Source organism: Manacus candei, unplaced genomic scaffold (assembly GCF_025592945.1).
Source record: "Manacus candei isolate 608988 ecotype Guabito, Panama unplaced genomic scaffold, ASM2559294v1 h1tg000124l, whole genome shotgun sequence".
In the NCBI taxonomy this organism is placed as follows: Eukaryota; Metazoa; Chordata; class Aves; order Passeriformes; family Pipridae; genus Manacus; species Manacus candei.
Window position 1 is genome coordinate 1,798,125 of NW_026138172.1, and position 24,291 is coordinate 1,822,415.

A 24,291-nucleotide genomic window follows, 5' to 3' on the forward strand; every position below is an offset into this window, starting at 1 on the left:
TACACATTGGACTAAAAACACAATACATCCGAATCACAAGAGTAGCTTTGAAATAGGGTAGTACCCACTCATCTCGCTGCGGAACATTATAATTCATCCTGTTATTTTTTTCCCTTTTTGGCTTTGATAGCACAATATTTTCTCAGTAATAACACCACTTGATTTCAGTTTCAACTGGAATCTCGCCTGACTAAAGAGTACAGGCATAATCTCAGTCTTTGTAGATTTATACACTGAGGCACAAAAGGACATATAAACCAGTTTTAACTAAAGTAAAGAATTTCAGACTCTGGCAGTTTTACTCTAAAGTAATTGCAAAAAACATACAATAGGTTATGTATGTAGTTTCAAGTAAATCGCTTTCATCAGCATAAGTGATCACTCAAAGAGTTTGAAAATTATAATTTTGGTTATTTAACAATTTCCTTTGGATTTCAATGAACCTAAGTGGCAGAGAATTGTATTCTTTTCCCCTTTCCATTTTTTAAAGACAGAGTACTATAATTTCAAGGAAATTAAATATTCCCTTAAATGTTTCACTATTGAAAAGCTGCAGAAAAGTGCCATAATACTCTCTAAAGAAAAATGTCTAATAGGATCGATCAATTGAAACACTATATCCCTCCATCAGGAACTCTCATTTAATTTTAATATTTAGAAACAATAGTTTCAAACCTTATAGAGACTTAAAAGTTCAGGAAAAAAATGCCAGGCTCACTTCCACATCCCATGCAGTACTGCTTCAGTATTCCTTATCCACAGAGGAGAAAAGGAGAGCCAGGTGCACCAACTCATCTTACACTACAACTTCCCATAAATCCCTTGCTTAATCCTTTGGATTTATACTGCTCTTTGAATTGGGTAAAGGAGTAGTGTGAAAATGCTCCTAAAGCCTCAATGTAAATGTTTCTTTAATCCTATTAAAGCCACAAAACAGGCCCAGCTGAAGGTGCAGGAAACTGAGCTGAGGAACTCTCAGTGACCCCACCACTACTGTCTCTCTTGGCACTGACCTGTTGGTCACAAGTTCATCCTGGGCATGGCACAGATGTTCTGACATCAGGAGGATTCAGGACAGCAACACAGGGACCCCTACATCACATGCTGGATGCAGGTGTGCTTTGCAGTAACATGAGGGGTTGCATTGGTAACCTAAACCTGAATTCTTCAAATAGCTGATACAGAAATAGAAGACAGGATTAAATGTTTTTAAATTCAACTTTGTTGCATGTCACAGAACTTTATGTTCACCAAACATGACACTGAATTCAGCCAAAAATGGTACAGCTTCATTGCTTTTTTTTAAAGTCAGAAGAAGGGGAAAAAGTTGAAAGAAAAATACTCAAGGTGACACCACACTTTAAAAACTGGGAAACTGGTCTGTTAAAATGTGTTGGTGGTAACATTTAGGGTTTGGACTCTCATTAATGTGGCCCAAGGGAAAATATAAACACTCTTTCTGAAATTAAATCTTGAGTTTGCCCACCGCAGTCTTGTTTTCAGCTTCAGCTGCTGGCACGTCAGCCTGCAATTGAGGCCTTGCATCAAATGCCAAGCCAAACATTCAGGAACAAGAATGGTAATGACACCCTATTTTGTTCTAAGGCATATTAAAATATAACAAGTATTAAAAAAAAAAATCTAAAATCACTCGTTCGAGATTAATAACTTAAAAGAAACTGATTTTCATGACCTCTCCCACTTGCACTTGTCTTCAAATAATAAACCTTCAGAGGAAAGCTGAAAGTCTGAAATCAGGCACACTTGCAAAACAATGACATATCAAAATTCTCATAATAACTGGTTTACACTGAAGGGCATGAGCTTTACCTACAAAAATCCACAACTACATTCTCTGGTGTTGATCCATGATTTTGCAAGTGACTTAACACAAATGGATCAATACATGACAGTTACTAATCTGTAACACAAACCTTTGCCAGCGGGATCCTTCCTATTCACAATTGTAAGATACACTAATATCAGAACTCTGTCACTGGAACATTTTCTATCAGCCTCTGTTTAAGTTATCTCTCTTATTCCCACCTTCTTTTCCTAAATACACTGCATTCAAGGTAAGAGTTTTTTCCCTCTCTCTCTCTCTCCTGAGTCTCTGGCAGTATTCCTCCGTACTCTCACCTCGTAGATGGATTGAGAGTACCAGATGAAATGGAAGATACAGCCTCTGTCCCAGGTAAGGAATTGGACCTCTTGCCCAAGAAGGGAATGTTCAATCCTGTCCATCATAATCCCAGGTTCTGTGATGTCTCATTACATAGGTACTATCCCCTATACAGGAAAAATTGCAGTCTGGATCTACAGGGGATGTATGGAGTATCTCATATAATCACTGCTCTAATACACTTATCCCTGATGGAAACCAGGGTTGCAAATTAATCTGACTCTGAGAGTAGATTGTGAATCAAACCAGAGATTAACAATAGTTTACCTGTCACAGGAGAAATGGAAGCTACCAATTCAGCAAGGAGACAAAGGAAAGAGTGTTCCAGGAATTGTAATAGAACTTGTTCCACTACTAACAGTGTTAACTTGAAGAATATGAGATATAACATAGTCTAGTCTGCCTACCCAAGAAACCAAATTCCAAGCTTTATCATTAGAAGCCGCTCCTTAATATGAATAACAAAAGTGTGACAAAGTAGGCATCAATTCATGGCCTAACCTACACCACTGTGCAGAAACCCTCCACCTTTATTTGCAGAGTTCATGGATTTCTTTAATCAAAGGGTGGTGAGCCACTGGGGCAGGTTGTCCAGAGAAGTTGTGGATGCTCCATCCCTGGAAGAGCTCAAGGCCAGGTTGGATGGTGCCTTGAGTCATCTAATGAAAGGTGTCTCTGCCCACAATGGGGAGGGGTTGGGACTACAGGATCTTCAAGGTCCCTTCCAACCCAAACCACTCCGTGGTTCTATGATTTTGGTCTGAAAGCAGGTGCTATGTGTTTGTTGTGCCTTCCCTGGAGTATGTCATTAGAAGGAACACAGGGTGCTGGATCCTTAGTCCTGTTCTAAGCAATAGCTGGAGGTAGTTGGTAGCAAACACTTTTTAACCATGCAAGCACATCACTACTCAACATGGATCACACCAGCACTCCTCCTGGAACCAAAAAGTCAACCGTGTATTTTGAAAACCTGAATATATAATAAAAAATTAACAGTCTAGTTACTGAAGTTAGTGTAGTACCGGGAACAGTTCTTTTCTGTTCAATCTGTTCAATCTGAGACATTAGTAGCTGTTTTAGAAGCCTTTCAAAGTACATTAATTTCACATTCACATGCAGTACATTTCTGAAAGAGAGGTAAGGAGGTTTCTTCTTTTATTTCCATCATCATGCCAGTCAGTTGTACAAATATATACTTTATTAGAAATAGTGAATATTTGTGTGAATTTACTTATAAGAAAATAAATACTGGATGTGCCCAGTTAAAAACTTTAGGCATACTTTATATAAATAAAGTAGAAGAATTGGTTTATGATCTTAATGTAATTATCACCTCAAGGATCTGAGCTCTTGGATTTAAAGCTACATTAGGAGTGAGATTTTGAGGGAATAATTGGTTGAGTTTCAATGGTTACTGGCAGTAGCAGCAGATGTATCAAAAAACTATCATGCACGTATAGAAGCACAGAGAGGAAAGCAAAGGTGCAGTCAACAACAGAAGGTCAGGGAATTCTCAGCTAAACAGAGATACCTATATAACAAAAGTCTAGAAAGCAACCAATTTAATAATTCCAGGAAAGAAAAACTATAGATAATCAATAGTTGAACTCTATGTCAGCTCTTAGCTGGACAGGAAGACAAAATGCTATGAAAAAATTGCTTAATATGCAACACACCACAATTACAACAATGAGCGTGAAGACTTGTGTGTGGGTGAGATTTTTCTAGAAAGATAATGTCACCTTTGTAAATAGAAAATTACACATCAATAGCAAGAAAAAAACCATGGAATTTTATCTGTCTCACAAGAGGGTCCAATAAACCTTTTTTATTTTCTATTAAATTGATGTTTGAAGGTGTTTTCTGGTCATAACATTGTTTTCAATTGTTTTACAGTCATAGCCAGTTTCAGCCTCCAGACATCTTATTTCTCTTCTACTGTACTGATCTTCCCTATTAATTTGATCTAGTTCTTCATACAAAAAGGGCTATAAATTACAAGGTCCTTATTAAGACTGTATGATCTATATGCTAACTAAGGTGTTTATGCCAGTATCGTAAAAAAATAAAGTTTTCTTTCAACTGCAGCACTAAGATATGTAAAGGGAGAATTTTAGTCTGATTTTTTTAAAGACAAACTTCATTGACCATTTTCTGTGATGATTTTGATGGATGAATAACAGAGTAACTAACTACCACATATCTTCTCATATGTTCATGAGTGAATTACAGTTTCTCAGACAATCTGAACAACCCAAAGGAATTTCCTGCCTCTCCTTAACAAGGTGGATAAATCTAATTAAACTTGAACTTCATGCACTCTTTACCTTAAATAACTGAATATAAGACACTAGTTTTCATCACAAAATCTTCTCTTAGAATATTGAAAAATGAGGAACCTGCAAAGAAAAGACTTCACATATTAGGAAAAAATCTACACAGATAACAAGGGTTAGTAGCAATTGAAACATAGATCACCTTCCACAATCTATATTGGTAAAGGTGTTTTTGAGATAGATGTTATGGGCTTTGTAGCTCATCTACAAAATCAAAGGTAAACAAAGAAAGTTCTAAAACTGCATTCATGATAAATCAAATCTGGATGACTATATTTAATTATGAAATGTAATACGTGGCACTTAAAAAAAAATGAACTGGGATTTTGTACCATAACCAAACCAAAAAGACAGTGTATCAGTTAGAAACCTACTCCAAAGGGAAATTAAAGGTCTAGTTGTTTGGCTTCAGACAAAATAAACATACAAAATACACAAATACACTCCATAAATCCAGTAGACTATTAAAAATAACCCTGATAAACAAGGATAGCCATGGGGAAAATTAGCAGTGTTAATCTGATTTACTTGTAGGGATTTTCTGCTGTCTTGATCATTTTGATCAATTGATTGCTATTTTTCTTCCCTTAAAAAGCATTGTTTCTACAATACATCTGTGCACAGAATGAAAAGCACAATTTCCTCTCCAAATGGTAAATACCTATTTCTTTCCAGAATAATCCCACTGAAACTGGGAAAATGTATGCCTTGGTCTTACCCAAGAGGAGCTGACCTTATACAAAGGTGTTTTATCAGGATAAACTAGTATTTTCCAAATATTCCAAGTCTTTTTGAGAAAAGAACAAAAATAATTCTGGTTCCACAGAGGGAGGAACCTCCCACACATCCTGTTGGCTGGACAAAGCTGCACAGAAAGCACCTGGTCAGAGAAGCAGGAAATGGGCCTGGAACTGTAGTTTCCAAAAATACCTGTATTATTACCAAACTAAGGGAGTAATTTCTCTATGCAGACTCAGAAGAGAAAAACTTGGCTTTTTCTTCATTTTACTGTAAGACAGACACAGCTTATACCAGCTTGCCAGTGATCCTTAAATATAAATACTGTTGTTGAAATAGTCCTTAGTTTCCACAATATCAGAAAAGAAATGATCTATTACACACTGAACCCCAAAAACATGACTCTTTAGCTTTTGCAACTCTGAAGTGTGCACTTACATTTTGGTAAACATTAGTCAGAGAAATGCAATGCTTAGTTATGTTTTCTTCTAAAGGTTATGAGGCACAGCTGCACAAATCATATGGGAACACACAGTAGTACAGTGAGTTTCATTGTAATGGTGACATCTTTGCTCCCAGTTTCTGTCCCTTAAATCAGGATGGGAGTGCATTTATGACAAGTGTCTGACTTTCAGGGAAATAGGGGCTGCAAAAACAAGTCTGTCATTCAAATGTTTACTCAAGTCCTCACTTGTGAGCTTTCCCTGGTAGGTCAAAATACGCCCTTTAAAGCCAATGAAAGCTGTTTACAATGAGCAGACAAAACGTGACTGCTTAATATACTTAGTGTTGCTGTCAGAAAACAAGCAGTACGTTTTCCTGAGGGAAGATGAATGCCAATGTAAATAGGAAAAATTAAAATTTTCTTGCTGACTGGTTATGTTGGTTCAGAAACTACAACTATAAGAAATGTTTAATCTAAATATTTATCTCATGGAGTGAATCTTTGTAGTTTAGAAAATTTCTTTAAATAACCTATTCAGCACAACATTTATTTGGTAGGAAACTCTCTCTCATGACTTACTTTGTTCTATGTATGCCACCTTCAAGAATTAATTTTCTTCTCTGCACAGCTAATTAAATTAAAAATTAAAAAGTAGATAAATAGTAGGCACAATAACATTAGACCACTACATTTTTGTCTGCTATAAATATTCAAACTGTAACATATTGAATGACTATTTTTTTAAGCATTGAATTGCAATGAATAGGTTGTAAATTACTAAACTATGAGATTTATAAACAACTTCCAACCTGTAGCATAGAAAATAAAACACTGAAACTGGACAACAGAATACTTTTGTAGACCTCCATACCACAAAGCTTCCTAATTTGTGTGATTTTAAGAATTGACAGTGCTTAGTTTTTACAAAAAAAAGTAAATAACATCTGCAGATTATGTACAAGAACTCCGAACACTGTTTAAGTATGAAAAAAAAAATTAAGTGAAGAATTTCCTGATCTTTCTAACAGCAAATAATTGGAAACAGATCTTAGTTTGAAGTACAGTAGTGACCAATTAATTACTTCGATCATTAGAATTTTAATAACACACCTGGATATATAAAATTCAGGTAGGACTCTTTAGGTGACTGTGATATACACACATATACTTGTTTAAATCAGTATTACACAGCTTTCAATATTTTCAGACTTTCTGAATTATTGAAAAAATGTTTTTATTAAATTGGGGCTTTTTTTGCATTCTATCTGTAAATAATATAAAAAAATCATCCCTGCCAGTCATATAAAATAGAGGAAACTTCTCTTGTTCTTCCACTCACATATTTGGAATGCTTTTAACATACCTCTGAAATTTCAGTCAACCTTGTAATCACATCACACACAGAAGCAAATAACAATCATGAAAGTTCCTCAGAACTGCTCACAAACTGCACTTTAGGACAAAGCTATGTTTATATTCACTTCATTCAGGACCAGCAAATTAAGGAAAGTGTGTTCGGCGAATGGGCCAAGGCCCCACGTGAAGTCCACACGAACTGGAGCAGGGATAGGCCCAGCCTTTCTTTATCCTCCTAAAAGAGCAGCATGTAACCATCAATCAGGTTTTAAGCAAAAATATTCCAAGAGCATTACAGTTGTACAGGGAACTGCTATGTCTGTGCCTCACAGTCCAAGGATCAAGGTTTTGGAGCTCTCATCCCAGGCTATAGTTTACAGCACATTAGGCTCTACTTCTTGCCCTGATCCCCAGGTAATAAATACAGGTGTGAGTCTATACACACACATACATGTAAGAGCCTACATCAAGCCATGTGCATGTATGCCACCACGTCAGCATCATGTTTTAACTAGCAACCCTTGAAAAAACCCAGAACTGTTCCACCTAATAAGAGGGAACACCTTCACAAACATTCAGTATAAAACCAAACACCAGAATTTTTAAACAATTAATGCAAAAAGCTGATAAATGCTCCCCAGCATTTACTACCATAGGCATGGGGAGCCTCAAGGGCTGAAATATGGGACTTAGTACATCTTGGGCCACTTAATGTGCTGGGGCTTGTCACAGCACTGGATGTTTCCAGAGCAGTCAGATATCAGGGACCATAATGCAGGGCCAGAGGGGCAGGACTGTGAACATCAGGCAACAAAAGATGATAGTGACAAAGGACTTCAGGGAATCTTGAGCTTACATCGAAATGAACGGATTCTCAAGGACAATAGTTTTCTTACTCTTTACTCATCTCACTCTAAACCAGACTGTAAGATTTTGCTTCCCCCTCCATCCATGTCTCAGATACAGGTGGCACACATATATGCACTGGATACAAAACAAGAATAACATTTATTTCTCTGACAGAAGTGGAAGCAGTGGCTTGCCATTTAGTCATCCTTCAGTGCCCACCTCCCTTTTACCTGTGTGCTTCACTTCACCTCTGTCCCCTCACTTCCCACCCCACCAGCAGCAAGGTAAAGCATTGTTTTGCCTTCCTGACACTTATGTGCAAACACAGGCATAGCAACTCTACATGGTGAAATATACCTTCAGGCAATTAATAAAGATAAATTTCTGGACATAATGTGGATGTATCTTCGTTGGAGAAAGCAAGTGTGGCTAATAGTTGTAGCAAGTGTATTCAAATTTGACTTAGAACAATTCTTCAGCGTGTTATGAATATTTATATAAACCTCTACAAGTCTGATAGGTATAGAAGATGTCTTTGAACAGATAGAACAGTCTTACTCTAGTTCAGTTTCTATGCTTCATAAAGGTGACTGTTACAAAATAATCATGAAATAATAAAGAATGAAATTCCTGACTGTAATTTCCTTCACGTCTTAGATACCCAGATTCTTAAGATGTTACCTGTGGCAACATAAAAATACCATTTTTCTAGTATCAAATTCTTCACATAATACAGAATGGAGAAAACAAACTAAAGACTGTGGTACCTAACTTAAATTGTTGCCAATACAGTGCTGTATATCCGTAAAAACTTGGGATTATATTTGAAGTATGAAATGGCATAATGACAATGCATGGCTCATCTTTCATTTATTGTTTAAAAACACCTGTTTCTATCCCAGTTTACTGGGTTTTTTTAACTTGCAGTGTTCTTTATCTGAAGGTGAAAACAAGTGCCAGCTAATTCTCTGCCAGCTTAAGTGACTTTTTTCATTTCAATACAGAGGAAGGTAGGTTTGTCCTTACCATCATTTTAGCACGATGATATTCCTGTTTTTTGTTAAGTAACTTTCTACTAATTCAAATAATCCCCTGCATTTGTCCATTTTCTTCACTAACTGGCTGTTAAGCTCTATATACATCACTGATATGCTGGTTTCATGGTTGGTAGGTCTCAACACTTTTGGAAATGCAACAGGAATTTTCTATGGTTTACTTTCAATCTGTACGTTATGTTGACACAAATGATTTCTACAAATAGTTACCAAATCAATCTGTTTTTAAAAAGACTCGTTCACAATCCTTTCCAACTCAAAGCAAATATTAATATTATTTATTTACTATTATTTACAATATCATGTTGGACTACATTTATAATGCACTGCAGATCTTGTGGCATTGCCAGATCCAACTTCTATAAACTGTTATGGAAATTCTTCCAAGAGTCCAAGCACAAATACAGCTGTAAATACTCATTAATATTTTAAAATATTTGTAGCAAAACTCTAACTGCCAAAACCACAATTGTATTTCTTAAACTGATATCACAACTATTTTATAATAGTATTTGTCTGTTAATTTTTTTATAAATTATATAACACTTACTAAAAAAAAGCTTTAATAAATAAATTGCTAAGCAATTACAAGCTACTTTAAAAATTGATATATTGATGAAATGTAATTTGTACTATTAGAAAACAAGGTGGATAAGAATCAGTTTATGGCCCCTTTTCTGAAGCACTTAACCACTGCTAACCAGGTACAAACACTGGTGTGCCCATGTCCTGTGGTTTGAAAGATTCTACAAACTGGTTTTCAAAACAACGATGAAAAGTACAGAGGGCATGTTACCTTTGCAAGTTTATAACTGGGATGCCCCCATCACTCAAAGGACAACAAAGGTCACAGAATCCCGGAGAAGAAAACAAGGCATTTACCCTTAGTTCTTTCTAGGAATTCCTTCCATAAGCTGCTGCATTTTAGCATAGTCCATAAACTATATTTGTTACTCTTACAGGTACATGGGCTTTCACCAAGGTCCATTTCCTCTGCCTGTTATGTAATCATATAAAAGCTATTATGCCAAATGATTTGAAGTTAAATACATCTTTCACTCCCAAATACAGGCAGTCTTTCTAAATCCTATGCCAGAAAAATCTAGATGATTTTTTTTTAAAAACTAAATGGATATGTGTCAATTGATCAATATGAGAAAAAAAACCTGACTGAAACACTTCGGTATACAAGAACTCTCTAGGAAATTAATGGAACTTATGTTCCTTCAGGATAAACCAAAGAGGATTTCGTTTTTTTGAAGATGATATTTTCATTGTTTCAACGCTTTGTGAAAACTTCACGAGGGCAAGACAGGTAAACAGCAGCCAGGCAATGACATAATGGCAATGAGCTCCAACTCTGTGCATTCTGGCAAAATTCCATTCCTAGCAAAAGTGGAAATCCAAGAGATTAAGGACAGATGAACTGCTATTGAAGTATCTGCAGGAAATGACTGTCAATTCAACATGGTGTGATCTGTCAGCATCTGTGAGGAGCCTGCAGTAGATGGCCTGGATGGTCTGCTCTAGAGGTCCTATTGACCAATTTATTTATGACACAAGTTATTTTAATAGTAGACCTACTTTCACCTTCCTCACAGCTTATCCTTTGTCAATAGCTGACTTCAGCTATGCTCAAACATCCTTATGGATCATGTTTTGCACTGGATTCTGTTTAAGTGTCTTTGCAAATAAAACAAATCCTGCTAAAAGGAAATGTCTCCACACAGAATTATGGGAGGCACTCACCCAACAGTAAGGTTAACTAGTAGCAGAGTGAAACTTCTGAAGGTAAATCCTATTTACCATAATACTACTCAACCCATAAAATCCGGGAATACAGAGGCAGTGGCCAAATGCATTATTTCTATTTCCTTCTCAGGACAACATTACCAATTAAATTCAAGTAGAGTGATTTTATTTATTGAGAATACTGAAACTGTACCTTGGGCTGCTACTGCTGTATGAAAAAGGTTTTTAAAAATTACATTTTGTTTGTTTTTTTATAAAGAGCTTCAAAGGGGAGAAATGTATTATATTTTTCTCCTCCAACTGAACACAAAACAAAGTTCTTTGAGTTACATTTTACTGTTTATACACAAGCATTAAACTACCACTATATAGCATTAACAGAACAACTGAAAACAACTTTCAGAACATTACAAGATTTCATAACAAGTCCAATGCACTGGCTATAAATCACTCTCAACAGAACACCAGTACATTTTCAGGTTGTATATACCCTTATAATGTGGGTTGAGAGTAAAAGTTAATGACTTCTTTGTGCATGCAAACTGCACAATAAAGTCATCTGTTAACATAAAATAGCATCTGTTAGTTATACTGAAATGTTTTCAATGAACTGAACTCAGATCACAATTTGAATCTGACAGACTGTATTTATCCCCCATCTTTATGTTACTCTAAAAAGAAATGTTGTAAATTTTAACCAAAATGATAATTTCTGCTTTTTGGCTTGAATGAATTTAAAGGTCTATAAATATATGTATGAAAAGAAATATATCATAATAACAAATTGTTTGGAAAAAATGAGTGAAAGATCTGAAAATCTAACTCCTGATTCTGTTTTCCTGTGCATTTTAAGACTTTACCAATTTCTCACTGCATGAAGTGAAACCCATTAGCCACTGGTAACTCACCCTTTTCTGTTCTTTAATATATTCCATCAGTTCCTCTCTTGTCCTTTTCACTGCTTCTTCAATTGCCTTTTCACTTCGTTTCTGCTCCTCCATTAATGCTTCCTTGACAATTTCCTTTTTAAAAGAAAAACATTTTACTGTAAATGTAAACAAGTCTTTCACAAATGTAATGAGTCATCTCTTTTCTTCCTACTAAAATTATTATCACCTCCACTCTCCTTCTTCAATAATAGTCATCCTAAATATATGCAGAATCTTTAAAAAAAAATTACAAATTCAGTATTTTAAATAGCGAAGGGCAAAATAAATGAGGAAAAAAGAGAGAAATAATAATTTTAAAGGTGTATTAATAGATGCATAACGTTCCCTGAGAGCAGAAAAAAATAAAGCAGTACAGGTATTACTTTCCAACAGAAGCAGGGATGGCAGGGATGTACTAGCTGCTGTTACTAGACCAGACTATTTCAGCTGGAAGAGACCTACAAGATCATCTGGTCCAACTGTTTGAGCCCTTTGGGGCTGACCAGGGATTTTCTAAATGCCTCTGACACACTGACAGGCCTGGGGCATTGACCACCTCTCTGGGAGCCTGTTCCAGTGTCTGACCACCCTCTCACAAAGAAATGCTTCATAATGTTCAGCCTGAACATCACCTGGTGCAGCTTTGAAACATTCCCACAACACCAAAGTTTGTTTCAAAACTGTAACCAGAAAGTTTGTGTCCAAGCTTTGGGAATTGCCAGGGACATTCTGTACACAGCAGTAAAAAAAACAACAGAGGATACCCACCCAGCCCTGCCTCTAAATTAGCATTACTCTACATCAAAAGCATTACAGTAGAGAAAACCAGGAGCCACTTCTTAAAACATCTCTATCACCTGCAGCACAACTTATCTGGTTATCAACTCAGGAAACAAATTCCTCCTCTAAAGTCACTGCCCCAAAACTTAAGTCCCAGGTTCCCAAAGCCACTCATGAAATAAGTAACAACATTATTGAGCCAAAGGGTTCTGCTTCCAAGATTCAGGAGAACAAAGTGACAAACTGAGATTCCTATAAATCCTGAAAATCTAACGTTCTCAGAAACCATAAACATTCAGTAAAAATAGTACCACATAGTATTAAATGATTTGTCAGGGAGATTCTTGAGACAGGGAGATGGAGAAGTCAGAAATGTCTCAGAAATCAGGCAGTGGTCTTGGCAATTCCTATGCTTTTGTCCTAGATATTCAAAATTGGAAGTAGCAGAAGCACAAGAGGTGCACCTGCAGAATTAAGGAGGAAATGATGGAAAACCCCCAATGGTTAAAAAAAGGATCACAACAGGACTTCTAGTGTATTTATTCACACACATTTATTTTCTTTTAAATCAAAATTTGCAGAAAATGAGAGGTAAATATACATGGATTCCTTATTACTCTTCACTGATTAGACATAACACTGTTACCCATAGGTTTGTTTATAGGTTTGCTTGACTGCAGAGTAATATAGACATTTTATGACACATATGTACAACTTTGATTTGTGGGAGAGAGGAAGGTTGGCTGGAGAACAGGTGGAATTCTAAGGTTTTGGAAGTAGAAGATATTTAGGAAGTTACATAATTCATCTGTACATTTAAGATCAGAATTTTACAATATGCTATTTGTGTACAAGATGAAGAATATCACCACTGAATTGTATAAAACTCCATTTCTAAAAGAAGTCTCTTCAGTAGAAGCCTTTCAACTGAAAAAGAAAGTTCTTTTTCTTACCTTTGGCTGTTTGCTCCTTTTCAGCCAAAATGGAATAGTTTCTGCAAAACTACACTTTTGCTATTTTTATAACAGAAATAGTCTAAAATGCCAAATTTAAAATATGAAACTATGTAGTCCCCACTGTTCTGGAATCCAGCACATATGAAAACCATAGTTGTGAAAGGTGATTATAATTTTTTTCTATTTTAATTCAGTTTACCAAATAAAAATCCTGAGAAAAAGGTTTCTTTCACTACAGAACTCTGGCAAGACTAACAAAAAAAGTACAGAAAGTTACATATTACACAAATATGCTGTTCTTGTAATTATATTCTCATGCCAGTTTAATTTGTCAAAATGTCCCAAAATACTGTCCTGTATTAGAACGTAAGAAAATCCCATCATGTATTCCATTAAAGTCTTCAATGCACACTAAAGAACTGATAAGGTGCTGTATCTTAATATATAGAAAATTTTACATTAATAAAATACTTACAATCAATTAAAGTATCCTTGATATGATAAAGAAGGTATCCTTAATATGATACTTGAAACACTATATTATCCAAGTAGATATTTGGACTATAAAATCCAAATAAAAATACAATTAATTCTACAAGTCTATTAACAAAATGCAAGAAAACAGAAACCACTAGCAATACCTTTACAGAAGGCTAGTCTAATACAGCAAGAAAAAAATAAAACTTGAAAGAATTCTTTTCCATTTCCAGTGACAAGTTCCTAAAATTAAGACCAGTATTAAAACTCTGAAAAACACACAGCTATGGATAACAGTGAAAGCAAAGTTGTATAACATCCTGTGGAGGCAATGAGCAAGGCATACCAGAATTATGTTAATTTTTACTCTTTGTTATCATTATTTATTTCTAGAGTAAGAAGTTGATAAAAAATGTTATTTTCTAATATCATATATCTTTACTTGTTTTACCATTAATAAAACATTACTGATTACTTCTGTAGTGTTAAATAAAGAAGTTGCCTTAACTTTTTACTTTCTTTTTTTTCCTTTGGCAAATTCAGAATACTTAGAAAATCTTATAGTAGGGTTTTATAATAAGGAGATCTAAAGGTTCTCCTAGCTTCCCAAGAAATTCCAAAGAACTGAAGATCTAAGAATTCAGACAAGTCCCTCATTGTTTTTCAGTGCCTCACTCTACAGCATAAATATTAGATTTTTCTATATATTCCCATCATCCAGCAGTTCAGAAAAGTTTGAATAATCCATCATACTCAAAAAGTCATAGTGCTCAGGTGACCCAGATGCTCCAGAGACTGGAATTGGGAAGCATCATTCCTATTTTCAAAGAGGGCAGAAAGGAAGACTTGGGGAACTACAGACCAGTGAGCCTCACCTCTGTCCCTGGGAAGGTCATGGAACAGATCCTCATGGAAGCAATGCTAAGGCACCTGGAAGACAAGGAGGGGATCTGAGACAGCCAGCACAGCTTCACTAAGGGCAGGTTGTGCCTCACCAGTCTGGTGGCCTTCTATGATGGAGCAACTGCACTGGTCAACAAGGGAAGACTAACTGATGTCACCTAACCAGACTTCTGCAAGGCCTTTGACACGGTCCTACATGACATCCTTATCTCCAAACTGGAAAGACATGGATTTGAAGGGTGGATAAGGAATTGGCTGGAAGTCCAAGTACAAGGTACTACACCTGGGCCAGGCTCAACACCAGACATAAGTACAGACTGGGAGAAATCCTGCCAAAGGCTCTGGACAGGCTGGGGGTGCTGGTGACAGCAGCTGGACATGAGCCCAGGTGTGCCCAGGGGGGCAAGAGGCCAATGGCACCTGGCTTGGATCAGCAATAGTGTGGCAGCAGGACCAGGGCAGGGATTGTCCCCCTGTGCTGGGCACTGGTGAGGCCACACCTCAAATCCTGTGTCCAGTTCTGGGCCCCTCACTGCTGGAAGGGCATTGAGGGGCTGAAATGTGTCCAGAGAAGGGCAATGGAGCTGGGGAAGGGTCTGGAGAAAAAGTCCTGTGAGCAGCAGCTGAAGGAGCTGGTGGGGCTCAGCCTGAAGAAAGGGAGGCTCAGTGAGGACCTTCTCGCTCTCTGCAACTCCCTGACAGGTGGGGGTCGGTCTCTTCTCCCAGGTAACAAGACACAGGACAAGAGGAAACAACCTCAAGTTGCGACAGGGGAGGTTTAGATTGGATATTGGGAAAAATTACCAGAAGAGTTGTCAAGCATTGGCACAGACTGCCCAAGCAAGTTGTGGAGTCCCCATCCCTAGAGGTATTTAAAAGATGTGTAGATGTGGCACGTAGGGTCATGGTTTAGTGGTGGACTTGGCATGTGGTGGATCTTAGGGTTTTTTTCTGTAGGGAGAGGTACAATTTTGGAAGAATTTGTGACGGAAAGCTAGAATTCGATTTTGTTTAGGAAGACTGTAAAATGCCTTCTCAAATGGGTTAGATTTTTTTTTCCTTCCTTCTGCATTTCAGGGAGAGCTATGAGCAAGCCATCTCCCTGGTATGCAGAGATGTAAAATATTTGCAGACATGTACAAGGCCTCCTTGGGCCAGAGATGGTGGGGGAGGAGAGAAAGAAGACACAAAAAGCCTTGGAGAAGTCGGGGCCTTGCCTTTTTCCCCTGGGGCCTGGTGTGCAGGGCAGTATTGTTAAAAAGTGGTCCTTCCATCTGAAATAAACCTTTTTTTTATTCCTTCCACTGCCTTGGCATTCTTGGGAAGAATACCTGCATATGTTATACCTTACATTTCCAACCTAAATGACTCGATGATTCATCTACCACATTCCAGTTAACCAAAATAAATACTGCTATATCTTCCAAATATATAAACATTTCACTGTTTCAGATACTGATTACCTATATTTACCATCTGAAAATCATCCCAGCAGTTACTGTCAGAGACAGATCATGCAGCCATCAGACTGGACACTCTCACAGGACTGCAGAAAAAGACTCGTCCTTTAGTGGGCTTCATCCCAACACTTGTATTTCCCAGCCTGCTGGCAATTCTCCACAACACTTTTTTTTTGGTGATTAAACTTCACCAACCATACTCTAGGATGAATCATGTGGATCTATTTCTCTGTGATCTGAATGTCTGTTTCTCATCTGAGTATAAATGTTACCCTGCTTGCTAAATTCAGGAGAAATTAAACAGTGCCATAAAACATACAGCCTTCTTCCAGGATATGTCTTAAAAAACAGGTACTAGAACACCTGACAACACTACTGAACTGACTGACTCGGTTTGGACTGTCCCTTACTTGCAGTTCAAAATGGGCAAGATCCTGTGCAACAATGACAGACCCCTCAAGATTATCAAAAGACAACTTTGCTTTGATATCAATAAACTGGAAAGAAAACTCCTTTATCCCTTTCACCCAGTTTTCAGAAGGCTTCAAAGCACAACCATCATACAACACCCAGTTTCCTAGTCAGCTCATTTAGGTACTTCTGACCTTAATCAGTGATATTAGTTTTTCCTTCTGTGAAGGAAGGAAAAACTCACTCCTTCTTCTATATTATATTTCACAAAGTACTCTTCTCTAAGTACTCAAAGTCACAGTCTTTGCTCTATTTCTGTCATTAAATATCAACTATATAAAGGTATTTAAACTTGGATACTACCTATTACTACTGTTCAACAGTCTTCACTGCATGTACACCCGTCAGCATGCGCTTACTTTTACTTCAACTCTTTCTTTGTTGTTTCCTATTATGCTATATTTACCTTTAGATTTTATCCTAAAAGATTTCAGTTGCAAAGGTAAAAATTGGCCCTTCCTTCATCTTTAACTAAAGAGGGTACAGCATTATTTGAGGCTGTTAGTGAGAGTCCAGGAAATGGGAAAACCTCATTTCCCATAAGAAGGTGGGGAAGAGCACTCCACAAGCTGCACTTGAGGTGCAACTGAGGTGCAATTCTTTCCCCCCCACACCCTGGTTGTTTTTTAGTATTTGATCAGAGGTTGGAGTACTAAATTATAGTCACAAAGTTAGCTGCTTTACATGACTGTATATATGTGCTTGACATGACACCAGTTAGAAGATTAGAATACCTAATAAAAAAAAAAATACTCAAGTATCTTTTTAAGTACTCAATTGATAAATCATATTCAACCATGTATTAGGAATGACAACCACACAATCACAATATATAAATCTGCAGGAAGACAGAAAGAAAAAAACACTGTACTGTATATACCAGAGAACTCCAGTCAGTATTTAAAAATAAAGCAAGCCATATGTTGGTTTGCAATTTATAGGAAAATTCTTTTGTTTCCACACAAGGATCAGGTGGCAGTACTAAATTTTATCTAGGAAATGCAGCCACAGACTGCAATGCTTGTGGTTTTTCAGAAAATAGTAACCCTCAAATTATAATGTCTGTGGTTATAACTACTACAATCTACTTCTGAAGTCAGACATGGTTAAAGTCTGCATGCAGTGAACTGTGCCTCTTCCAGACTTCGCAAGCATATTAAAAAATAAACTCATCTAATGGCAGGGACCTCTTTCCACTCAGTGCTCCTAAGTTGTGCCATTCCTCACACACTCAAGATTACACAACATTTTCGTTTAAAGTGTCTCCATAAACACTGGCCACACTAATGTTTCTGCAAGAAGGCGGAAAAACCAAGAAGAAAGTGAAGCTGGAAATAATGGTTGGCTATCCTCAAGAGAAATGCAAGCAAACACTCCCACTGCAAAGTGAACAATATGTAAAGGCAGTAGAAATTGGAGATGTCCTTTGAAGAGCAAGTTCTTCTCCAGTACATCATTTGATTATTGACTGACTATTTGGGCAGGAATCAAGATACAGAGAAAAAACTCAACAACTTCTTGTATGAATCCACTAGATATCGGACATGAAGAGCAATGTTACAATAGTCCAAGCCTGTTGCTGAAAAAATACCTTTTCTTCTTCCAAAGATTAACACTCTCCCACCCCATCAAAATACTACAAAGTCTAAAAAAGTTGTTCCTGGAATTACATTACAAAATATGTAATTTTTCTGAGTATTTCAGAAACAGAATAAATGGAGTATTTCAATCTGACTCCTCCATCAGCTTCTACAACCCTTGTAAAAGATGGAACAAATAACAAATGGACAAAGAGACACTGATAAACTATTTTGTATTCACTTAACTGGCAATGTCCTCAAAGCTCTGTATCATAGATGCATCATAGATGCATCATAGATGCAAAGAGAAGGAAATGAAATTAATACTGTATGTCACATGGAAATCCTCCCAAGTCAAAAAGCATCACAGAAGAAGGGCAAACAATGCCAATATCATGAATATTTTATGGGTAAAAGTTGGTTTTCTGGTAACAAATACTATAAATATTGTGACTAATGATGAGAAAGAGACTACAAACCCCAAAGCAGAGACAAAAAGCAGTTTATAGCCTATTTAACAATGAAAAAGTGATGGAGTAAAGGGATGGAAAGTTATAACTATAATTATGGCAGTATTTTGAAAGGAAAACCTATAGTTAGGATAGAAAAAAAAGATGCATTAATAAAAATATAGGAAAAGTGGGAGCTTGGATGAAAACTGTACCTATGTTTTTAGATATGATATGTCATCTCCTACACATTTGATGCTTAAATACCCAGCACCCAGTAAACAATTATATTTACAATTAGATCTGAAACAAAACTACTGTGTACAACAAAAAAAAAAAATAAGACAAATAAGTAGATACACAATATGAAATTAATTCACAGATTTCAAAATCAGGAAAGGTGCATGAGCTTGCAAGCCATGTTCTCTGTTTTTTTAAGATAATGAGTCTGTGGGGGCAATAAACAAACTTCCATAGCTTTGACACCTAAAAAATGATATGACAAGGAATCTATCTGCAAAAGTAGTTTTATTGGAAAATAAAAAGTCAAGACAAATGTATAGTCTCCATGTATTTTATTTTTTCCCTTATACTATCCATCAAAATATTCCATACATACTTACTGATTTGATGCAGGAAAAAAAGAGAAGTGTTTTTTACACATTATAGGGCTAAGAAAGGGCCATTCCTCAGCTAATAAATCTGACTGAAAGCTGGGGTGGGAAATAACTTTGTAGAAAAACTTTTTTTACTTATTAGTTCTTACAACCTTCTCAACCTTTCTCAGTGAGGGAAAATATTTAGACAAATAATAATTTTCAAGAAAAATTTGACAGTTAATTTTAGCACTGGCAGAAAAGAAACAAACCCCGGTTCTTTAGGTATAACAATGGCTTTGTGTTTTCACTTAGATATCTTTTATTCCCTTACATATGACTGGGTGTGGAAACCCTTGAAACCTTCAATACAATTGATTCAGGCTTGCCAAAACTATCAAGAGAAGCACTCCCTCAAGCAGATGAGCATAAGAACCAAAAAGGTTTTAATAATGTAGCAGGTAAGGAGCCATTTATCCTTTAAGATTAAGCACCAGCTGTTCTAGATGTTTTGCTTTTACCTTCTAAGCAATGGCATATTCTGGTATTCATCAATTCATAAAAAACATTAAACATATTTTAAAGAATATTTTTTTTCAACTACCTATGTGTTTACCATTAAAATTTTATTAATACATTCCAAGTTCATAAATTCCAAATTTATTGTTCTGCTAAAAACACCACCACCTGAACCTTCAGAAGTGTGGACATATTCAATTGTCTTTAACGCTTAGAGATTTACTCAGCACAGACTTTGGGAAGTTCACTTCTTTTTTTTCCCTTTTTTTCATAGGCCTTTTAGTTAACTTTTCTTGCAGAAATATTTTTTCCTTGTATATCTCAGTATATCTCAGTTGTGGCTTGGCTGGATGTAACACCGCAGCCTCAGTTTTCCTGAAGTACTTTCCCATTGGTAAGATCATTTTGCCTTAGTGCTTTTGCTCATGTCCAAGAGGAAGCAGAGTTTATGTTAGTTCTTTTAATAAATTAAAGGCTCTTTTTTTTCCCCCTAAATATTTGCAGCCTTCAGAACACTTGAGTCTCTAATGGATCTGCTGTGTGGATTATGGGAATGATGAACTCAGGCTCTTCTCCCCCTGAGAATCGGGGTAAACTACACTAGATTATCTACAGTATTTTAAATTCAAGCCTTCAGGAAATGACAAAGGTGATTCTTTGCTTCAACTGCCTTAGCAGAATTATTAATTTCAAGCTATGAGATAGACTTAAATTTCTAGGGCTCACCCTGCAGCTGCCAGCTTTCATTTTACTTTTAATGAATTTATTTTAAAACAAATATAGTGGTGCTTTAGCTTCTTTTGTTAATTCTCTCCCCCCCACCACCAATTTTGCCTCCTTTATGTAACTGAGTATTTAGCTTTGTAAAATGATAACAACTGTCATGCAGAGAGCTCTGTGCATTACAGCTATGGGAGGTACAGCTACTCTGCACTGCCCACAAATTATAAATACAATATAGCATCCTTCTACTTTATTCAAAATTGTATGGATCTCATCTTCCTATATCCCCAAAGAATTTTTGGATTTTAGCTTTTTCAAAGAGTAAAAAAAAAGTAAAGTAAATGACAATAGAGAGCATTGTCCATTGTTTTTTCACTGAAGTTTATAGTTGCACCCCAGGAGCTTCCCTGCAATTTTGAATTCTGTGGGGAAATGCTTCTGCCTCAGTCAAACTACCTTTTATACTTTTTCCTTATCTAGAGGATATCCACTGTTTAGTCAAATAAGTGTTCAAGAAAAAAACACCCCACTGGAAGAATTTCCCCAGGTATTCCTCTCAACACTGACAACTACCAGACATGTTAAAAAAGGGAAGTTGCCACTGTAAAAAACACAATACATTGTATGGAAAACAGAAAACAAACTACTGGAGACATGCCAGGCTACATCTGCCCTGCTGAATAGATGAGTTCCTAATCTGTAATGAGTTTCCAATATGTTGGAAAAGCATCATGAGGTTTCTGTGCAAAAGAACATTATCTTTAATTAAAAGACTACTCATTTCTATCAAGGAGAGTTTATTCCTCCTGATTTAAAATGCAAGCCCACCTTTCCCAAACCTAAGAATACTCTTCTAAATCAAAAAAAACAAAAACAAACCACCAAATAACTCTTTAATAAAAGCACAAAGCACCTGAATAGCATGTGTATAAAACCTGAAGATGCTGCCTGTCTCAGGGAAAAGGAAAGTAATCTGGACTTTTAATACCTTCCAGCCTCATGAGAGTGCTCTAAAAAAATTTTGCCATTTCCCTGGTGATGTAAAATATCTCATTTATCCCTTCAGACCTGAAAGGTTTCAAAAATAATACCTTCAATTTAATTAAAAATCCTATGTCTCTACGTAAAGAGCCCAAGCCACTGAAACAGTCAAAGCTTTCATGAGAACAAATGCAATATTCATGTTACTCTAATCCTTTAATTTCTTAAAGAAAAAAAAAGAAGGGGGTATGTCAAGGTTGTTCCATCAAGTTGAAATATTAACTCAGTATGTCTTAGTTCCTACTTTCACTGTAAATTTATCTTTATTCTGCTTTTTCATATTTGGTAAAAAAAAATATTTGATATTCATCATGATTTAGTTATTAAACTGTCTCCAAGTCCCCAGAATTTTCTCTGGTAATGTTCAATTAAGAAAATAAATCTTGCATGGAAGTAGCATCTCCTTATCTGCAGACTTGACCTCTATCTGACTAAGGACAAGCACTTCTTTTAGGACAATGTTTTGTCAAGCATGAATATCTAACAAGTAGAAGCAATCTGCATAAACCTCCAGATTTGCATCCACTATTCTCCTTCCTGGCCACTCTGCAACAACACCACAAAAAAACAGTCTAAAAAAAATGCCTGCATCATCCCTGCAAGGTAGATTCATCTTTTCTCCTTTTAAATACATTATTTAAAAGATGAAGGGAAATTTCACTACCTGATTCTGCACAAGTGTGATGTTGAAAGATTTTTTGCTCTTATGCTAAAATTGCCTGACCTAAGAAATGCTACCTACCATATTTAATGTGGGGGTTTTGTCCTTTTGCTTTTTCATATATAACCATATAACTTCCAGTGACTGTTTTTAAAAACTGGTGAAAAAACCCAAAATATTTTATTTTATAAAGGAAATTAGTGGATAGTAAATTACTTCTTTAGAACAAAGAATCAAAACTCCTAATCATGTTTTTCTGGTCTAGGAAGTAAAGGAGAAGCCAACAAATTAATTCCATTATAACACAGATTTTTATTTTCCCTTGTGTTCGTAATTTAAATGTTCTGCAGATACACAGTGGTGCTGTAGTTTTTAAAATATGTCTTCTATCAACTCTTGTCCCATGCATATGACATGGAAGTCTTAAAAACTGACATCTTACCACCTGATACCTTTACATTCAAAAGAAGTAAAGAAGCCATATAAAAAGTAAAATCACTCTATTTGCATTAGAAATGTAGCAAAACAGATATAATATTGGCATAGCATCAAAAAATAACTTTTTTGTGCAGCTGATTATGTAGAGTTAATAATTCTGTTTAACACAGGAAAGGGAAATGGGATCAGTTTCCAAGGACTTAATTTTTAAGTTTGTGTGATATGCTATTTTACTTCTATTTTACTTCAAATTCTAAACTCTTATTTTGTTTTGTTTGTTTGTTTTTCTTATTCAGTACATAAAATATAGTCATGTCAAATTCCAACACGTGAATGAAACAAAAATTCTTTACAATTCTGATGATTATAACATTCAAGTATGTCACCAAGAAATCAGTGAATTTACAGGCTGTTCCTCCAAACATTTCCAGCATCAGAGACTTAGAAATCAACTTTTGGAATAGTAATTTAACTGCTATTATAACATATTTAATTTGCAATTCCTAAAATTGCTAAAAGCAATGTTGGGAATGTCCCTCCCATTTTGTATTAGGTGACATACAATTATCCTTATAGAAGCACCTCTCTAATGAGTAACTCTAGAAATTCTGGTTCATTACTGGCTTAGGCTTCTGATTTTTATAACCCTCTCCTTATTTTGTACCTGTTCTATAAGGACCACATGTAACATCTTTACTCTTCCACAGGTATAAAAAGTCACCTAAATGGTTTACAGTACAAATGCCACTCTGTGAGTTGGTTCCTTTTGAAGTCAGGGGACAAAACAGGCACTTAGAGGGCATGATTTATCTCATTTCAATCTGTGTGCCTCTAAGTGTCCCAGGAATTTTATTCTTTACGTGTCAGCCTCTCTCCACACAACAGTCTAGATGAAAATAAACCAAAAAGATTGCTGTGCATTGCAAAGATCGACTATGTGCACTGATGAATGACAAGATGCCACAAGAAAATCTACCACAACATTTGGAAGCCATTGAAATGCAAAACTAAAATACATAAAGCAGGTCCACTGGAAGGGTAAAATATACCAACCTGATTCTGCTTTCTTTGTTCCTCCATGGCTTCCGAAACAGCCTGGGCAATCTTCTCTTTATGACTATCACGTTCTGCTTCCCACATTTTTCTTTCTTCTGCATGAATCTTCTCCATATTCCTTCTCTCCTCCTCTACTGCTTTCAGAACAGCCTCCTGCACTGCTTCTTTCTCAGCCTTTCAAACAAATGAGGCACAACGAGATGACCAACACACCCAACACAAGTGCCTAACTCAAATATATTACCTTCTCCTAATGAGATCTACGAGCTGATAAGATATTGGACATGAGCATTTTCACTTCTGAACTGTGAACTTAAATTTGTCTGAAGTAGGTATTGCCTCCAGACAATGACTTGTGTAGTTACAGAAAGGAAAAGGAAGTTACAAGTAAGGCTCTTAAATTCCCCTCTACCAAAAGTACAGTATCTCATAACTAGTTTGCTTAGTACAAAAATCATGCAGCAAAACCCCCATAAAAGTAGGCACATCATGGGCCTGCCATGATATTCCTGTGTAGGAGATATTCCTGTTCTTACCTA

General features: G+C 36.3%; 1 protein-coding gene across 8 annotated transcripts in view; it reads right to left on the reverse strand.

The window, feature by feature from the left end:
* Nucleotides 1-24,291, reverse strand: part of CCDC91 (coiled-coil domain containing 91) — a 127,313-nt gene that overhangs the window by 22,658 nt on the left and 80,364 nt on the right. For 3 of the 8 annotated variants that reach the window (XM_051770700.1, XM_051770705.1, XM_051770699.1), the window contains 2 exons: nucleotides 23,750-23,926; nucleotides 11,622-11,735 (listed from right to left, as the gene is read on the reverse strand). In XM_051770700.1, the coding sequence (XP_051626660.1) occupies nucleotides 11,622-11,735; nucleotides 23,750-23,926 (291 nt within the window). Of the gene's footprint in view, nucleotides 1-3,548; nucleotides 4,582-5,151; nucleotides 6,330-9,582; nucleotides 10,348-11,621; nucleotides 11,736-23,749; nucleotides 23,927-24,291 lie in introns of those variants that run through there. The other 5 variants (XM_051770702.1, XM_051770703.1, XM_051770701.1 and 2 more) reach the window with 5 other exon arrangements.